A 20,415-nucleotide genomic window follows, 5' to 3' on the forward strand; every position below is an offset into this window, starting at 1 on the left:
TCTTAGGCATATTTCCTATAACAAGGTGACCAAAATGGAACACAATATTCTAAGTGTGGCCTCACCAACATCTTGTACAACTGCAATATAACATCCCAACATAGAAACATAGAAAAACTACAGCACAATTCAGGCCCTTCAGCCCACAAAGCTGTGCCGAACATCTATACTCAATACCCTGACAGATGAAGTCCAGTGTGCCAAAAGCCTTCACCATCCTGTCTACCTGTGACGTCACTTTCAGGGAACTATGTACTTGTACTCCTGGGTCCTTTTGTTCTCTACCACTCCCCAGGGTCATGCCGTTCACCGTGAAAGTCCTACTCTGGTTTGACTCCAAGTAGAGCAATTTGGTCAGTCCCATTCCCATTCTTTCTCCCCTTCACCTTGCAAGTTATTCCCAAGTGCAAACACATTTCCTTTTTGAAGGTAAATTCCAGATCGTCACTCTCATCAGAGTAACAGGTTTTCTTTATATCCTCCTCGTATGTTTTGCCAGAATTTTAAGTGTGTGCCGCTTGGCCCTAGAATAACTTATTAACAAGAACTCTTTCCTTCATTCTGTTATCTAAACCAGTCATCATCTTCTGCATGGCTGAGACCAAGCACAGACTAGGTGACTGTTTCGCAGAACACTTGCACTCCATCCGTAACCGTGATCTGCATTTCCCCGTTACCAGTCACTTTGACTCCCCCTCCCACACTATTACTGATAAGTCAGTCCTCAGCCTCCTCCACTGCCAGGAGAATTCCAAGCACAAACTGGAGGAACAGCACCTCATTTTCCATCTTGGAACCTTGCAGCCTAATGACATGAACATTGAATACATTGAATTCTCCCACTTTAAGTAACCCCCACATTCCCCCCCCCCCCCCCACACCAACCATTCCTCTTCTTTTCTTCCTTTTCCTAGCCCCCTCTCTTTATTCTGCCCCGCTATTTTCCTCCTCACCTTTGACCCATCCCCCAGTGGATCTGCTCTCCTCTCCTCCCCTGCACTGTCTCTTACCTGCATCTACCTATCACCACCTTGTGCCCACACCCCTCTCCTCTCTTGTCCACCTATCACTGCTCTGCTTTTCCCTCCTCTATATTGGGCTCCCCTTTTCCTATCTTCACTCCTGAAGAAGGGTCCTGACCCAAAACGTTGACCGCCTGTTTTTCTCTGCGGATGCTGCCTGGCCTGCTGAGTTCCTCCAACATCATCGTGTTTTTCATGTAGATTCCAGCATCTGCAGTCCTTTGTTTCTCTAGTCATGATCTGCTGTACTTCTTTTGAATCTTCTCTCGATCTTCTTTGCTTTAAAAGAACAACCCCAGATTTTTCCAATGTTTTCCATACTCTCCTGGAAGGTCTGACTTCTGGATCTCTGCCCTGTGGTACTCAATCATGAGAGCTGTTGAAGTGAATTGAAACTGTCAGTGTTCCGTCAGGCTGCATAATTAGAAGCATTTCAGCTGAACCTTATTCAGCCTAAGCCACGTTTGCTTTATTCTTTGTCATATGTCAGATATAATGCTCCTTAGCTCAATAGACACCACGTGTCTCAGTTCAACAGGTCGTTGCTTTATTTTCTGTACTTTTGTGTTTTGTGGTTCTTCTAGGGATATTCAACCTTCACAGTCCCACAGTGTTGAAATTTTTGAGTGTCTAATGGGTATTGCTTACATCTTAACAGTCTGCTCTTTTTTTGAAGAATGCCTTTAAAAGGAGAGCTCAAAAACTAACTTTTTTGCATAATTTTCCTTTTTGTGAAAGAAATTGTGAAAATGAGTTGGGGGAAAATCTGAATTAATTTCTAAGTTGCTTTCTCCAATGGATTTTTTTAAAGCAATAAGTGCCTACCGTACAGACTAAAGCAGTAGCGGGTGCTGGTTAAGGAAGATGAAATAAAGATGGTTCAGATGGTGCTGGGTTCAGGTAGAAATCTCAGCCTGCTTTTTTTTCCAAATAGTAATGACATTGACGAGTTGTCAACATGAGTCAGTGTTTGCACTTTTGCCTCAGGTTTTCACCTCCCTTTCAGAAGTAGGATTGAAATGCAGAGGTAGTTTTGGGCTCATTCACTTGTGAAAAGTGTTGAGGAAGTGTTGTGCTGTCAAAGGTGGCATACCACCAAGGCTTGTCTTCCTTCTTATGTCTTTGTCCATGAGGAAGTAAAACCAGGAAGCACATTTTCAAACAAGGATTAGTGGACAATAGAACCCTCTCCCTAAATGCCTTTTGACACTGGGACAACACAAATTTTTCAAACAGTAAAATTATTGTAGGGAAGTATTTGTTGCAGGATGAAGTTGGATAGAATTGAATTAAGGTATAAAATGCCATTGTCCCAATTGAGTTGTAGAACAGGCTTGATGGACTGAATGTCTTTTTACTGTTCTAATTTTGTTTCTTCCCTATTTGAGTGAATGGGAGAAGTTGTATTGGAAAGTGCATAATGCATTGTTGTTTTGGAAGAGTAGCACTTGATTTCTATACCTATATTGTGCTTTTTACAACATATTGTGACAGAGATAACTTTGTGCTGTAGGATAGGATTTATTGGAGAAAGGAAACTGGAGGTCTGAGAATGGCATTGAGTTTCCTGAAAGGAAAATTGAAATTGTTGTTGATTTGTCTAGTTGTTACCTTAGTTAAGTTTTTTTCCAATATGACTAATTCGTTTTTGCAGCCAGTCTTCGCATTTTCTCATTGCAACTTGTTATTATATGATAAGGGTTTCTTGTGCAGCGATTTAATCTAAGTAGCAATGTATATCATTGGAGTTTCATCGTAAACTTTTTGCTGCCCTGGTTGCTTGATAATTAGGGACTTGAGCTGTTAGAAAACTTGTAAAGCAAATGAAGGGTTGCACTTCTTGGCAATGGCAGAAAGTAGTTAAAATCATTTTACCATAAAGCAGTGCAATGGATGTTGAAGAGGTAAAACTTCCATTCCATTTTGGTAAGCTTATTTTAAAGCACTGGAGCTTTTTCCTCATTTACATGTCATGCTTACCTATTTTCCACTGTATTAAACACATTGTACTCATCTGTTTATTCCATTCATGCTAATTAGAAATGAGTGATTTTTTTTTAATCCTTTAATTGCTAGGTCTTTGATGTATTTGTGTTCTGAAACTGCTTTTTCAACTGGAATAATGTGATTTAAATATTCTTAATAATTGTACATCACTTTGTTCATCTAATCAGCAACAACCATAAACGATAACATTTTAATTCGTTTGCTTCAAAGATGAATCATTCTACCTGTTTGAGCAAAGAGATATTTTTAGGAGGAAAGGCAGCACAGTGTGATTAAAGGCTAGGTGTCTTGGGAAGTCTAGATCAGTCGCAGTTAGGTGGAATGGCCTCTTGGAACTTACAGTTCAAAGTGAAGTAACTTAAAACCACAGGAGATTAACCTGTCACAATCTCATTGTGTTGTATGATATATGACATAAACAGAGATCTTATGTAAGTATTTTAAAAGGTCAAAGGATGGCTACGGGGTAACTCTGATCCATTTTTAAAGATAAAAATTTTCTAAATAAAAATTTAAATCCTGTAAAAAAAAAAGTTAGTCTGAGAATAATATTTTTCCCCAAAATATGCTTTATTCGTAACATATGCAATAAATACAGTTAGGACATATATTTCTTTACATTCATTGTACCATCATTATAATGATACTAAGGCCCAAGTTTCAGGATGTGACTGAACTCTGTCCTTGTCTTCGGAAATTTTTAAAATTAATAATACATACTCCAGATTTTTTTAAAATTTACTTGACTTTGGGATATATTAAAATGTCTTCTGAAGCTGTTCCTAAAAATGTTAATTTCACTTAAAAATACAGGTTCAATGAACTTGCATCACTAAGTCCCCTTCCATCTCAGCTCAGTGCAGAGAATAATACAAGTAAAACATGCCCTAATCTTGCATGAAGACTAATTATGTTACGGTGGTGGTCTGTTTTTATTCAGCTGAAGTACACTGAATGCTATTATCTGCCTAATTTATTTAAATGATTTTATCATGTTCAATATCACAAAACGTGATATGGCACAGCTAGTGAAGCCATTGCCTCGCAGCACCAGAAACTGGGTTCAATCCTGACCTTGGTCGCTGTCTGCGTGGCGTTTGCATATTGTCCCTGTGACCTCGTGGGTTTCCTCCCATATTCCAAAGACTTGCAGGTTGGCAGGTTAATTGGTTGCTGGAATTTGCCCCTAGTGTGTAGGTGAGTGGTAGAATTTGGGAGGAGTTAATGAGAATGTGGGGAGAATGAAAGAAAGGGATTTAATGTTGGATTAGTACAAATGGTGGTTGATGGTCAGTGTGGACTCAGTGGGCTGAAGGGCCTGTTTCCATACTGTATCTGTAATGATCTTTATGGCCCTAATGTAATAAATTATGTTTTTTAATCTGCATTTTAAATTTAATGCATGCTCTTTTTTTTCTTCATAGATTGCCTTTTCTCAACATAGCAACTTCATGGACCTTGTGCAGTTCTTTGTCACATTTTTCAGGTTAGTGTACTGATTTATTTTTAACAAAAGCTATTGCAGATTTTTAAAAAAAACAATATCTGCTTATAATTAGCTTATTTGATGTATATTTCTGTAGAAATAACTGTCCTTTGGACAGCTATGTAAGGGTTCATCTGTTAACGTGGGGGTTGCCAAACTATCAATAACATAATGAGATCGTTGGATGAGTAGCGACATTGTCGTTTATAACACATTAAGTCTGTTGTTGTGCCATTCCATTGCAACATTGCATCAATGAGTACCAGTTACTCCTGTGAGTGGCACTGGGATTTTTCTTTAACCTGAGTGCTTCAACCGTGAATGTCCATTACAAGCAAGAACGTTGGGTTCAGCTGCACCTTAAAGTGCAATATCTTGGGGTGCAATATTACTGGTCTGTACTATTGTTAATATTCTGCATTTATTTCCAGACACCTGTTATAAACTATATGGCACAAATTTGAGATTTTCCAAACTGGGGCAAATGGTGGGGGGTGGGGTACTTCTGCATTATCTGCAGAATATTAAGCAGAAGTGTCAAACTGTGGCCAGTTGGTTAATGCAGCCTGTATTCTGTTTATTTCTTATGGTGTGTGTCGTCTAATTCAGAAGTTTGCAATTGTTTGATGCACCCACTTCATAGAACCTTTGTGCTGTCCTCCCAAATTCTCCACGCTAATTAAAACTATTAAATAAAAACAATATGATTTTATAATTGTGCCTCCAACTCACAAGCTAAAACTCTGCACTTTAGGATGCCTTGAAGTCCCTCAACTGAAGTACCCTCCACCATTTGCCCCAGTTTGAAAATCTCAAATTTGTGCCATGTAGTTTAAAGCAGGTGTTTGGAAATGAATGTTTTTAGCAATCAGTGTTACTCATGGATAAATTCGCAGTTAGAGTCCAAGTATTTGTCACACGCAAATGGAGCAATGTGAGGGCCAGTGCAGCATATTTAAAATTAGTATGTTGATTCTGCTTAATTATACACATTGATATTAACATGAAATATTAGAAAGTTTGTGTACTGGTGATTCAACAAGGGCTAACTAAACAATGGCACAACTATTCTGTCTACCCTTATATGGTTGCTTTTGCTGCAACTTGATTTAAGTAGCTTTTCACCGTGCAGAGTAATCATTATCGTAAAAGTTTTGTTTACAATTATGTATAAAATTTCTCTGTAAAAAGTTATCGTGACCTATTCAAACAATAGGGTAGTGAAGTAATACACGCCTCTTCACAATCTCATGTTAAAATGTGGATGCATTTATGGATCAGAGTAAACCGTTGGTGATATGTGTAAGAAATGATTGGCTAATGTGCTGAAGATTGCTTGAGGTGATATGCCATTTGAAGAATAGTGAAGCAAGATGATGGATGAAGATAATAATCTGAAAGTATTTAAGATGCTGCAGTTTGAGGATAGTGAGGTGGGTGTTGAAGGAATCTGTTAGTGAGACAAGTTTACAAAAAAGTCCAACTCTTTTGTGACCTTCTAGCCAAGTGACTGAACACAAATGGAATTGTTTCAAAGTCATTTTAATGAATGGTTACAGTGAATATTTAGGATTTGCTTTCCTACCACCATTGTCGCAAAAAACGGCATGACCTGCATCAAGCTGTCACAAATAGACCGGGTAATTTTGTTACAAGGTTGTGTGGAAGATACATCATAAACAATGAAATAATGTACTTGTAAAATTGATAGGCTGGAAAGGCCAAGGTCTAAACTTAGGAATGATGAAGGAAAGTGGAAACAGGAATTCTAGTAGCACTTTGCTCTTTGATTTCTCCCAGCAGTTTAAGTAGGTGTCAGTGATGTCTTCATACAGTTTTACATATGAGCATATATTGTACACATGTCATTTGGTTTGAGGTTTTAAGCATGTGGGATGCAGAAAAGAAAGGTAAAAAATGCTGTTAGATCGAAATATTGGAAAAAAATGTTTAAAACATTTTTAAAACTTTATTTTTAATGGGTATAGGGAAAAATGTGTTTTCAAACAAGAAAAAAAGAGGTTCAAGTGTCATAAACACAGTTATGGTGATAATACAAGATTACATTTTTGTTTTCACTCTCAAAATGTGGGTATTGTTTCTGGTCCAAATGAAGATAATAGTGAGCCACACCCTTGTTGCAGTCCTGGGCAGTGCCTTTGGGTAGGATTTGCTTTAGTCCTGCTGAAGGAATAGTAAGGTATTTGCAAGTTTTGCAACAGATGCTTTTCCCATTTGAATGCCACTCCTGTTTTTTGAGCTGTTGTAAGTCACCAGTTTAGAAGGAGCCTTGGTAAATTTTTAAAATGCATCTTATTAATCGCTTTCATTGCATGCATGGTTGACTCATGGTGTAAGGAAAGAGTGATGAGTTTGGAGTGTCTGCTAACAGAGTAATTTTGTTCTGGAAGGTGTGTAGTTTCTGGAGAGTTGTTGGATTTTACTCATCCAATCAAGTAGAGAATTATACTATAGTTCTGGCTTGTGCATTGTGGATAGTAGAATGATTTGAGGGTGAGATACTCTGCAGAATACCCGACCTCTCATTTGACCTTGTAGCCATTGTTATTTATGTGGTTGGTTCTGTTTAATCTCTGATCACTGGTGGCCTTCAGGATGTTGATGCTGAGAATTTGGTAATCATAATGCATTTGATATTGGTATTTGCATATCAAGGTAAAGTACTTAGACTCTTTTCTTGAACATGTTCATTGTTTAGCTCTTACTTGGCCCAGTGTAACTTGACATCATCCCACCCAAGCCTAAATAATGTCCTGGATTTGCTGCGCACCAAGCTAATCTTGGTGATGGCGGGTGCTCAACATTAAGGAGCACTAAAGGTAAACAGAATGAGCTTTCCTTGCTCACGTTTAAATTGATGCCATGAGGTTCTATATTAACGATACTGAGGGCCAGTCCCTTCTAATTCTACACCTCTGTACTGCCAATTCTGATGGGTCTATCCTGCAAGTATAACAGGACGTGTTTGGGGATTGTGGTGTTCAAGTCTGTCGGAGGGTGAAAGCTGTCGCTTGACTCGTGGGTAACTTTTCTGATTTAGATACAAATTTAAAGATGTTCATGAACAAACTATGCAGTTTGCGTTTGGAGTGCCTTTGTTGTGTCTGAGTCCAGTGATCTCATCTTTTTTTATTCTTAGACTGAACTCCAAGAACGAAAACTTAACCGAATGGTTTGATGGGCCATTTCAGAAAGCAGTTTAGAGTTAATCACTTTGATGTCGGTGGAAGTGAGATATCAACTGTACTAGATAAAGGCAGCACATTTCCTTCATCATTGAACCATATGTTTTTTTTACCACAGACCGGTAGTTTGATGGTCATTATTACTGAGACTTGCTTTTATTCCAGATGTTAATTAATGGAAATTGTTTCTCCCAGCTGCAGTGTTGAATTTGAAATGTTAACCATTGAACCTGGTAATATAATGGCTCTGCTACTGCTGCCAATTTAATTCAGCACCACTAATGTCCACAAGGAGGTGCCATTTACAAGTAGACCTTTCTGGTTCACTTTATATACTTGTTACTGAGAGGGAAAGAATCAGAATAAGTACCTTTTGATATGTGAGATTTCTTTCTTCTCAGGTGCAGTCCATATGACAGCTACATCAAAAGATTTCCTCCTTTTAATAGAGCTGTCATTTTTCAGTAGGCACAGGAGAGTAATGGGACCAGCTTATTGAACCAGCTTGATGTCAGCTGTGACAAACAGCTTTCATTTGTACAAGTCTGTGTGGCATTTAAAGGAACACCATTTTCATTTAAAGCTGCCCATCTGAACTAATCTGTGCAGTATTTTGGGTGGCAGTCACAGATTTGTCTTTGGAGACACAAGAGACTGCAGATGCTGGAATCTGGAGCAAAAAACAAACTGCTTGAGAAACTCAGCTGGTCGAGCAGCATCTGTGGAGGCAAAAGGATAGTTGACATTTCAGGTTGAGACCCTGCATCAGAACCCTGCACCTGTCCTGATGCAGTGGTCTCGACTAGAAACATTGATCATCCTTTCTCTCCACAGATGCTGCTTTACTCACAGGTTTTCTTTTCTCTTGAGGGTTAAAACACAAGATATTGAGAACAATATTTCTGGCAATATCTGGGGGTGCAGTTTGAATATTATTAGACACCTCAAAATGATCAAAAGATTGAGGAAAACTGGTCTTGTGCCTGTCAGCCTATCTTAATGGTTCACCTGCTGAGATTTACTGATGTCGTTCAAGAATTTTCAGTACTGGTTGGATCAGGTATGAGAACTTTAGCCTCTACTGTTATGCGATTATCCTCGAAAGTCCCATCTGTTTCAAACCTAGCTTTGCATTTACCTTTGAGAGATTAAAAGTAGAATGCCCATCAATGCCATTGCAGTAGATGCAGAATACGTTCATCCTGTCAGAAGCCAAATTGATCTCCTTGTCTCTGGAGAGCAACAGTTCTTAAGCAGGCTTGGGGCAATGTATGTAATTTTGTCATCTCGGGTAAACATTGTGACATATTGGCTCCTACTTTGGTTAAGAGTGTACAGTGTGAAATGGACAATTTTACGATTATTCATTTACATTGTTGGTTAGTGTGAACCAGTTCCTAAAGTAAATTGGAGGATCTTGGAATAATTTTTTTGTGCCTTTTGGCCATATATGAGAGATTTCGTTTCACGTATAAATTGGGTCAGGTCCTCGCTTGTCAGAGTGCCTTACATCATTTCATCTGTCCTGGGAATAGACAATGCTGATGAAATGTTTCTTGTAGCCCATTTCTAGTGATGGGTTCCCCTCCAATCCCAGGTGCCTGGCATTGTATTCTAATATTAAAGCAGGCAATCATGATATTGCAAAGCAAGGCAGGCATGGTAGCGTAGCAGTTAGCGTAATGCTATTACAGCACCAGTGACCCGGGTTCAATTCTGGCCGCTGTCTGTAAGGAGTTTGTATGTTCTTGCCATGTTTGCATGGGTTTCCTCCGGGTGCTCCGGCTTCCTCCCACATTCCAAAGACGTACGGGTTAGGATGTTGTGGGCATGCTATGTTGGCGTCGGAAGTGTGGTGACACTTGCGGGCTGCCCCCAGAGCACTCGACACAAAAGATGCATTTCACTGTGTGTTTTGATGTACATTTGACTAATAAAGATATCTTTAAAAAAAAAACTCCAGGTGCTGGAAATACTCAGCAGATTAGGCAGCATCTGTGGAGAGAAAAACTGAATTAATGTTTCAGATCGATAATCAGAATTGAGGAAAGTCAGAAATGAAACATGTTTTGAGTTGCAGTGCAGGAGAGGATGGAGAGAATGTCTGTAATATGATGGAGACCAAAAGGGACTGGTGGTGGTACTGACAGAGAAAATGGTGAAGGATATAAATAGAATGAAATGAATGAAAATTAGGAGAGTTGTGGGAAAAAAATTATGCTGGAACTGTACTGGATATCTGGAATAAAACACAGAATTCTGGAAGTGTTCAGCAAGTCTGGCTAGTCCCAATATAAACCAGCAAGGTTGGCTATTGGAAAATGTTGAATACATTGTTGAGTCCCTCGGCCTGTAAAGTCCCTAATCAGATTAGATGCTGCTCCTTGAGCTTACATGGAGCTTTTTTGGAATGTATGAGAAGCCAAAGAGGAAGAGGTTAGAGGGGAGTGGAATGGATAATTAAAGTGACATCATGCATGTCATATTGTGAAATCACAAATGCTGCCTGACTTGCTGATTATCCCCAGCACTTTCTGTTTTTATTGCATGCAATAATGATACAGCAGTTTGCAGGGTTTGGGTCTTTGTTTTATGGTGGTCGGGGCTGTTTACAGATTAACATTATAAGCAGCTCCAGTATTTTGATTTTACCAAGACTGAACATTGTTGCCTTATGGGATCATGCTTTTCAAAGAATAACATTTTCATAAATCAATAATAATTTGTTGTATGTAAGTTGTGGTAGAACATTTGTGAGTCACAATGTGACATAATACAAATGCAAGTCACCGTCTTCCACTTCGACCTGTAAATGTGCGATTGGCATGTTTACCTCTGCTTAAAAAAATCAAAATTTTTCAACTAATAATTTCCCAGATTTGCTGAGCTATATTGAAATTTCTCAAAGTAATGTGACCACTTGGATTCTGCAGTTCTATTTGCACTCAATTAATATATCATCAAAATTTCATTTTAAAGGAGCATGAAAAGTGGTGTAATTTCACTGAAATATTTATAGTGTGGCGACTCACCGTCTAGTCGGGCGAACCGGCTCGGCAGTCGGGTCGCGCGGCGTCGGAGCGACGAGGCCCAAGATGGCGGCGGGCCTCGTCTTTCCGAGCGACGGGGAGAACCCGCGCACGGGAAAGTCCTGATGACGTAGGACTTACGTCATTGCCGGTTGTTTTGGGCGGGAACATTCTCCCTTAAAGGGCCCGCGCAAGGCGGGAAAATAAACCACTTCTGTTCTACAATCCTCCAAGTAGAGTCTTGTTTTATTCTGTGGTAGCAACCGCTACAATAGAGTCATAGAGTTATACAGCACGGAAACAGGCCCTTCAGGCCAACTGGTCCATGCTGACCAAGATGCTCCATCCAAGCTAGTCCCATTTGCCAGCATTTGGTCCGTAACCTTCCAAACTCTTCCAATCCATGTACCTGTCCAACTGTCTTTTAAGAGTTGTTCTTGTTCCTGCCTCAAGCCCCGGCAGCTCATTCCACATAGACACCACCCTTTGTGTAAAAAAAAAGGTTGCCCCTCAAGTTCCTATTAAATCTTTTCCCTGTCACCTTAAACCTGTGCCCTCTAGTTTTTGATTCCCCAAACCTAGGAAAAGGACTGAGTGCATTCATCCTATCTATGCCCCTCATGATTTTATACACCACTATAAGATCACCCCTCTGTCTTCTAAGCTCTCAGGAATAGCCTATCCAACCTCTCCCTATGACTCAGTCCCTCAAATCCTGGCAACGTCCTTGTAAATCTTTTCTGTACTCTTTCCAGTTTAATAACATCTTTCTCATAGCAGGGTGACCAAAACTGAACACAGTATTCCAAGTCCGGCCTCACCAGCGTCCTGTACAATCGCATCATGACCTCCCAATGTGCCCTAACTGATGAAGGCCAGTGGGCCAAAAGCCACCTTCACCACCCTGTCTACCTGTGGTGCCACTTTCAGGGAGCTATGTACTTGCACTCCAAGGTCTCTTTGTTCTACAGCACTCCCCAGGGCCCTGCCATTCAATGTGAAAGTCCTACCTGGACTTGACTTTCCAAAATACAACACCTCACACTTACCTGAATTAAACTCCTTGGCCCACTTACTCAGCTGCTCAAAATCACCCTGTAATTTTTGAAAACTGTCTTCATTGCCCACTTATTTTAGTGTCATCTGCAAACTTACTAAAAATGCCCTGTACATTCTTATCCAAGTTGTTGATATAGATAACAAACAACAACGGGCCCAACACCGACCCCTTGAGGCACACCACAAGTCATGGGCCTCCAGTCTGAGAAACAACCTTCCACCATCACCCTCTATTTCCTACCATCAAGCCAATTGTGCAATCAATTAGCCAGCTCTCCCTGGATTCCATGCAATCTAACCTTCCATAGCAGCCTACCATGTGGAACCTTATCAAAGGCCTTACTGAAGTCCATATAAGCCACGTCTACCGCACTGCCCTCATCAACTTTCTTGGTCACATCATCAAAAAACGCAATCAAGTCCGTAAGACATTATCTCCCATGCACAAAGCCATGCTGACTACCCCGAATCATCCCCTGTCTTTCTAGATCCCTCAGAATCCTCTCCAGTAACTTACCCACCACAAATGTTAGACTTACTGATCTATAGTTCCTAGATTTTTCTTTGCTGTCTTTTTTAAGTAAAGGCACATCATTCACTACCCTCCAGTCTACAGACACCTCGCCCGTGGCTAGCGATGATGCAAATCTCTCAGCTAGGTCTCCCACAATTTCTTCTCTAGCCTCCCATAGTGTTCTTGGATATACCTGGTTAGGCCCTGAAGATTTGTCTACCTTCATACCTTTTAAGACATCCAGCACCTCCTCCACTGTAATGTGGACTATCCCTAAGACCTCCCCATTTACCTTTCCTAGTTCCAAAGTCTTCATGCCTCTCTCCACAGCAAAAACAGGAGAAATATTCAATAAGAAACTTGCCCATCTCCTGCAGCTCCACACAAAGATGTCCCCTATAGTCTTTGAGGGGGCTCTATTCTCTCTCTAGTTACTCTTTTCCCCTTAATATACATAAAATCTTTTTGGATTTTCCTTAATCTCTGCCAAAGCTATTTCATGCCCTCTTTTTGCCCTCCTGATTTCCTTCTTGAGTACACTCTTGCATCCCCTGTACTCCTCCAGGGATTCGCTTGATCCGAGCTGCCTGGACCTGACCCATGCCTCCTTTTTCCTGGCCAGGGTCTCAATATCCCTCGTCATCTAGGGTTCCCGACTCCTACCAGCCTTGCCCGTTGCTCTTACAGGAACAATTCAAAATTGTCATAACCTATAAACCATCTGGTAATTGTTGAGAATAAGGACACTTTAACCTCTGCTGTTAATCTGCCTGCTCCAAACAGCACTTGTTTAATGTGCACTTCATTTACAAAGTACTACATAGAAACATAGAAAAACTACAACACAATTCAGGCCCTTTGGTCCACAAAGCTGTGCCGAACATGTCCCTACCCTAGAAATTACTAGGCTTACCCATAGCTCAGCTCCATGTACCTATCTAACAGTCTCTTGAAAGACCCTACCGTATCTGCCTCCACCACCGTTTCCGGCAGCCCATTCCACGCATTCACCACTCTCTGAGTAAAAAACTTACCCCTGACATCTCCTCTATATCTACTCCCCAGCACCTTAAACCTATGTCCTCTTGTGGCCACCAATTCAGCCCTGGGGAAAAGCCTGACTATCTACCCTATCAATACCTCTCATCATCTTGTACACCTCTATCAGGTCCCCCCTCATCCTCCGTCTCTCCAAGGAGAAAAGGCCGAGTTCCCTCAACCTGCTTTCATAAGGCATGCTCCACATTCCAGGCAGCATCCTTCTAAATCTCCTCAGCACCCTCTATGGCTTCCACATCTTTCCTGTAGTGAGGCGACCAGAACTGAGCACAATACTCTAAGTGGGGTCTGAACCAGGGACCTATATAGCTGCAACAATACCTCTCGGCTCCTAAATTCAATTCCCTGATTGATGAAGGACAATACACCATATGCCTTCTTAACCACAGAGTCAATCTGCGCAGCCACTTTGAGCGTCCTATGGACTCGGACCCCAAGATCCCTCTGATCCTCCACACTGCCAAGAGTCCTACCATTAATACTATATTCTGCCAACATATTTGACCTACCAAAATGAACCACTTCACACTTATCTGGGTTGAACTGCATCTGCCATTTCTCAGCCCAACTCTGCAACTTATCTACGTCCCTCTGTAACCTCTGACAGCCCTCCAAGCTATCCACGACACGCCCAACCTTCGTGTCATCCGCAAACTTACTAACCCACCCCTCCACTTCTTCATCCAGGTTGTTTATAAAAATCGCAAAGAGTAAGAGTCCCAGTACAGATCCCTGAGGTACACCATTGGTCACTGACCTCCACTCAGAATACGACCCTTCAACAACCACTCTTTGCCTTCTGTGGGCCAGCCAGTTCTGGATCCACACTGCAATGTCCCCTTGGATCCCATGTCTCCTCACCTCCTCCATAAGCCTCGCATGGGGTACCTTATCAAACACTTTGCTGAAATCCATATACTCCACTACTCCCACACAAATATCCCCTGAATATTTGCCACATATCTTCCGTACTTTTCCCAGAGAACATCTGTTCCCAATTTAATCTTCCAATTTCCTGTCTGAGAGCCTCATCTACTGCTCTCCCTTCATCGATGTGCTTAGTCACATCCTCAAAAAATTCAATCAGGCTCATAAGGCAGGACCTGCCCTTGACAAAGCCATGCTGACTATTCCTGATCATATTATACCTCCCCAAATGTTCATAAATCCTGCCTCTCAGGATCTTCTCCATCAGCTTACCAACCACTGAGGTAAGACTCACTGGTCTATAATTTCCTGGGCTATCTCTACTCCCTTTCTTGAATAAGGGAACAACATCCGCAACCCTCCAATCTTCCGGCACCTCTCCTGTCTCCACTGATGATGCAAAGATCATTGTCAGAGGCTCCGCAATCTCCTCCCTCGCCTCCCACAGCAACCTGGGGTACATCTCATCCGGTCCCGGCGACTTATCTAACTTGATGCTTTCCAAAAGTTTCAGCACCACCTCTTTTCTCATATCTACATGCTCAAGTTTTTCAGGCCGCTGCAAGTCCCCACTACAATCCCCCAGATTTTTTTCCGTAGTGAATACTGACATGAAGTATTCATTAAGTACTTCCGCTATTTCTTCCGGATCCATACACACTTTCCCACTGCTGCACTTGATAGGCCCTATCCTTTTGCATCTCATCTTCTTACTCTTTACATACTTGTAGAACACCTTGGGGTTTTCCTTAATCCTGCCCGCCAAGGCCTTCTCATGTCCCCTTCTGACTCTCCTAATCTCTTTCTTAAGTTCCTTCCTTTTAGCCTTGTACTCTTCCAGATCTCTAACACTATCTAGCTCTCTGTACCTTTTGTATGCTTTTCTTTTCCTTTTGACTAGATTTATTATGGCCTTCGTACACCACGGTTCCTGTATCCTCTCGTGACTCCCCTCTCTCATCGGAACATGTCTATGCAGAACTCCACACAAATACCCCCTGAATATTTGCCACATATCTTCCGTACTTTTCCCAGAGAACATCTGTTCCCAATTTAATCTTCCAATTTCCTGCCTGAGAGTCTCATAATTCCCTTTACTCCAAGTAAACACCTTTCTAGTCTGTCTGTTCCTATCTCTCTCTAGTGCTAACGTAAAGGAGATAGAATTATGATCACTATCACCAAAATGTTCACCCACTGAGAGATCTGACTCCTGACCAGGTTCATTTTCCAATATCAAATCAAGCACAGCCTCTCCTCTTGTAGGTCTATCTGCATACTGTGTCAAGCACCCTTCCTGAACATACCTAACAAACTCCACCCCATCGAAACCCCTCACTGTCTGGAGATGCCAGTCGACGTTTGGGAAATTAAAATCTCCCATCACAACAACTCTGTTATTCTCACACCTTTCTAGGATCTGCTTCCCTATCTGCTCCTCAATAACCCTGTCACTATTGGGCAGCCTATATAAAAAAAAACATCCAGTAAAGTTATCGACCCCTTCCTGTTCCGAACCTCCACCGACAGAGACTCCGTAGACAATCCCTCCACAACATCCACCTTTTCCGCAGCCGTGACACTATCTCTGATCAACAATGCCACTCCCCCACCTTTGCCTGCCTCCCTCCCTGTCCTTTCTGAAACATCTAAAACCCGGCACGAATCAACCATGCCAGCCCCGGAGCCATCCAAGTCTCCGTAATGGCCACCACATCATATCTCCAAGTATCGATCCAAGCTCTAAGCTCATCCGCCTTGTTCACAATACTCCTTGCGTTAAAATAGACACATCTCAAGCCTGTCTGAACACTTCCCTTCTCTATCACCTGCCAATGGTACTTACTCCTAGCTTCCTCAATTTGAGAGCCAAACACCTCTTCCCCAGTCTCTCCAGTATGGATCCCACTCCCCCAACAATCCTAGTTTAAATTCTCCCCAGTAGCCTAAGCAAACCTCCCCGCCAGTATGTTGGTCCCCCTGGGATTCAAGTGCAAACCGTCCTCTTTGAACAGGTCGTACCTGCCCCAAAAGAGGCCCAATGATCCAGAAAACTGAATCCCTGCTCCTTACTCGAATCCCTCAACCACGCATTTAACCACCTCCTCATTCTGTTCCTATACCCACTGTCACTTAGCACAGGCAGTAATCCGGAAATTACTACCTTTGAGGTCCTGCTTCTCAGCTTCCTTCCTAATTCTCTATAGTCTCTTTTCAGGACCTCAGTCCTTTCCCTACCTATGTTGTTGGTACCAATACATACCACGACCTCTGGCTGTTCTCCCTCCCCCTTCAGGATATCTTGGACGCGATCTGAAACATTCCGGACCCTGGCACCTGGGAGGCAAACTACCTTCCGAGTTTCTTTCCTGCGTCCTCAGAATCACTTGTCTGCCTACCTAACTATAGAGTCCCCTATCACTAGTGCCCTCCTCACTCCTTCCCTACCCATCTGAGCCACAGGGCCGGATTCTATGCCAGAGACACTGCCACTGTTGCTTCCCCCAGGTAGGCTGTCTCCCCCAACAGTACTCAGACAGGAGTACTTATTGTCAAGGGGTACAGCCACAGGGTACTCTCTAGTACCTGACTCTTCCCCTTCCCCCTCCTGACTGTGACCCAATTACCTGATTCTGATGGTCCCGGTGTGACCACCTGCCTATAAATCCTCTCTATCATCTCCTCACTCTCCCTGACCAGATGAAGGTCATCGAGCTGCATCTCCAGTTCCCTAACACGGTCCCTCAGGAGCTGCAGCTCAACGCACCGGGCACAGACGTAGCCTTACTGGAGGCAGGGAGACTCCGGGAACTCCCACATCTGACACTTGAGTACAGGAAACTGCACTCATACTCCTTCCTTAACTCAAGTCACCTACCTTTCCTCGCCCCTTTACGCCGAAGCCCCTTGAGCCAAAGCCCAGAACACTCTGCTCCCTCTCACTCCACTGCCCGCTCTGACACTGTCCGCTGTATAGGCTGTTTGCTTTTTAAACTGCCCGCGCCGCACCTGCGCAGTCCAGCCCCCACTCTACCGCTTAAAACTTTTAAAACACTTATAGAGTACCTTATAAAAAATCTAACCCTAATAATTACAACCCTATTAAAAACGAACCCTTATAATTAAAACCCTAATAAAAATTATAAAAAAGAAAAACTTATCTGCTCCGAAGTCCTCCGAAGCGAAACCCACGAAGCCTCCGAAGCTTACTACCTATTGATTCACAAAAAATAAGAAATAAAATGAAGCAATAAAAGTACGAATGCAGACCAAAGTAATTGTCTAGTCTTTTATCAGAATCTAATTACCAGTTTTTAGTTGCAAATTGTTCAGAGATTGCACATTTTCTTTTTGTCATAGAATTTAAGGGTCATTTCTAAAGCAGTGCTTGATTACTTTGAAGCTGTTCTCTGTTGCTAAGTAATGAATAGTGGTTGTCGGGTGCCCCATGACCAGACATGGTGTTTGTATTTTGAAGATTGTATTCAGTGATTTAGGTTAAATCATGATGAAATGCAAAGCATGGAAAGCCACTCTAATATAATTGTTCTTGATCTTTGGCACATCATCAGAAATCTTTGCATGGAAATTTTTGAGCATGGAAAATTTGGTTTCTCAGCTGAATTTAATTTCAGCAGCAATTATTTTACTGCAAATAAGATTGTGTTGGAATACTACTGATATGAATTGCTCTTGATGCCCACCGGAAATATCAATGTTAGTTGTTTGGTGGGATATTTTAACACATTGTATTATGATTTTATACATGTGTACCTGTTCAGATGAGAGTGCTACAGTCAGAGCAGAACTGACGATACAAAATAATTTTGTCTGCATGGGAGCCATGTTTTGAAACTGGGATCAGCAGATCCTCAGGATTTAATTGGGGGAATCCTCAGAAATCAAAATGCTCTCTATTTTGGGTCTATGCATGACCTTAGCACGGCATTGCTGGAAAGCTCCTGTTTGTCAGTATTCTATTTGTTAGCAGCATTCTAGTAAATACTTCCTGCAATGTCTTCTGAATTAATGTTACTTTTAGAATTTTGAATGAGAGTCAATGGATTGTTTGCAGGGTACTTTAGTCATAAGACTACTTTGATGGTGGTTGGTCATAAAACTTACAAAATTGATTCAGACAGTCTTTACTTGAAAACTTTATTTATACAGCAGAGTAATGGGCCCTACCGGCCCAACGATCTGCACTGCCCAATTACACCCACATTAACTTACTAACCCATACACCTTTGGAACGTGGGAGGAAACCAGAGCACCTGGAGGAAACCCACGCAGTCACAGGGAGAATGTACAAACTCCTTACAGACAGCAGTGGGAATTGAACCCCGATTGCTGGCACTGTAATAGCGTCATGTTAACCACTACGCTACTGTGCCGCCCTTTGAATCCCTCTTGAAAATCAAAATTGATCATTTTGATTTGGTGGAGCTCTTGGTTTTAGAAATGGGTTAATCCTCTTGTTATGGACCAAGCGACTATTGAGCAGATCTTTAGTTTCTGATGGTATCAAGTTCCATGCTTGCCAACTGGAAGTGTGCTTTAGTTTGTATGCATTTCACAGAGTTGACTGTTCTCTTTTTAAAACATTGTTTTACAGTTGTTTTCTGTCATTATTGTTGGTGGCTGCTGTGGTGTGGAAGATTAAACAAAGCTGCTGGGCATCGAGGAGAAGAGAGGTAAGCTTATTCCAAGAAATACCACATTATTCACCAACTTCCACTTGCACCTGTATGTTTATCCTTATCAGATGAGGCATAAGGCTTTACAGAACAAAATTAGGCATAGAAGCTTACTCTTGCTGCAGCCGTGCTGAGCTTTGGTGAGACCCCATCTGGAGGTTTGAGTGCAGTTTTGGTTTCCTTATCTGAGAAAAGACATTCTTGCATAAGAACGTAAGAAATAGGAACAGGACTAGGCCAGGTGGCCCGTCGAGCCTGTTCTGCCATTCATGGGCCATGGATTCAGCTCCACCTACCTGCCTTTTCCCTATTACCCTCAATTCCCCTACTGTGCAAAAGTCAATCTAACTGTGTCTTAAATATATTTAATGAGGTAGACTCTACTGCTTCCCTGGGCAGAGAATTCCACAGATTCATTACTCGCTGGTAAAAACAGTTTCTCCTCATCTCCATCCTAAATCTATTCCCTCAAATCTTCAGGCTATGTCCCCTAGTTCTAGTCTCATCTACCAGTGGAAACAACTTTCCTGCCTCTAATCTATCTCTTTCATAATTGTATATTTTTCTATAAGATCCCCTGTCATTCTTCTGAATTCCAGTGAGTGTAGTCCCAGGCGACTCAATCTCTCCTCATAGGCTAACCCCCTCATCTCCGGAATCAACCTGGTGAACCTCCTCTGTATCGCCTCCAAAGCCAGTATACCTTTCCTCAAGTAAGGAGACCAGAACTGCACACAGGACACCAGGTGCGGTCTCACCAGCACCCTGTGCAGTTGCAGCATAACCTCCCTGCTCTTAAATTTAATCCCTCTAGCAAAGAAGGCCAACATTCCATTTGTCTTCTTGATAGCCTGTTGCACCTGCAAAGCAACCTTTTGCAATTAATGCACAAGCAATCCTAAGTCCTTCTGCACAACTGCATGCTGCAATCTTTCAGCATTTGCACAGCAGCTTGCTGCAGTCTTTCACCATTTAATTAATAACCTGATCTTCTGTTTTCCTTCCAAAATGGATGAGCTCGCATTTACCGACATTGCGCTCCATCTGCCAGACCCTTGCCCACTCACTTAACCTATCTATATCTCTCTGCAGACTCTCTGCATCCTCTGCACAATTTGCTTTGCCACTCAATTTAGTGTCATCACCAAACTTAGACATGCTACACTCGGTCACCTCTTCCAAATCGTTAGTGTATATCGTGAACAGTTGTGGGCCCAGCACCGACCCCTGCGGCACCCTACACACCACTGATTTCCAACCAGAGAAACACCCATTTATCCCAACTCTGCCTTCTATTAGTTAACCAATCCTCTATCAATGCTAATACATTACCCCCAACTCCATGCATCCTTATCTTATGGATGTCTCATATACGGCACCTTATTGAACGTCTTCTGGAAATCCAAGTA

The 20,415-nt window shown here is 42.0% G+C and overlaps 1 protein-coding gene across 2 annotated transcripts in view; it reads left to right on the top strand.

Moving 5' to 3' along the window:
* Positions 1-20,415, top strand: part of atrn (attractin) — a 350,568-nt gene that overhangs the window by 227,832 nt on the left and 102,321 nt on the right. For both annotated transcript variants that reach the window (XM_052010514.1, XM_052010515.1), the window contains exons 25-26: positions 4,454-4,515; positions 18,925-19,003. In XM_052010514.1, coding sequence (XP_051866474.1) covers positions 4,454-4,515; positions 18,925-19,003 — 141 coding nt within the window. The remainder of the gene's footprint in view (positions 1-4,453; positions 4,516-18,924; positions 19,004-20,415) is intronic.

This window comes from Pristis pectinata, chromosome 2, assembly GCF_009764475.1.
Source record: "Pristis pectinata isolate sPriPec2 chromosome 2, sPriPec2.1.pri, whole genome shotgun sequence".
Classification (NCBI taxonomy): Eukaryota; Metazoa; Chordata; class Chondrichthyes; order Rhinopristiformes; family Pristidae; genus Pristis; species Pristis pectinata.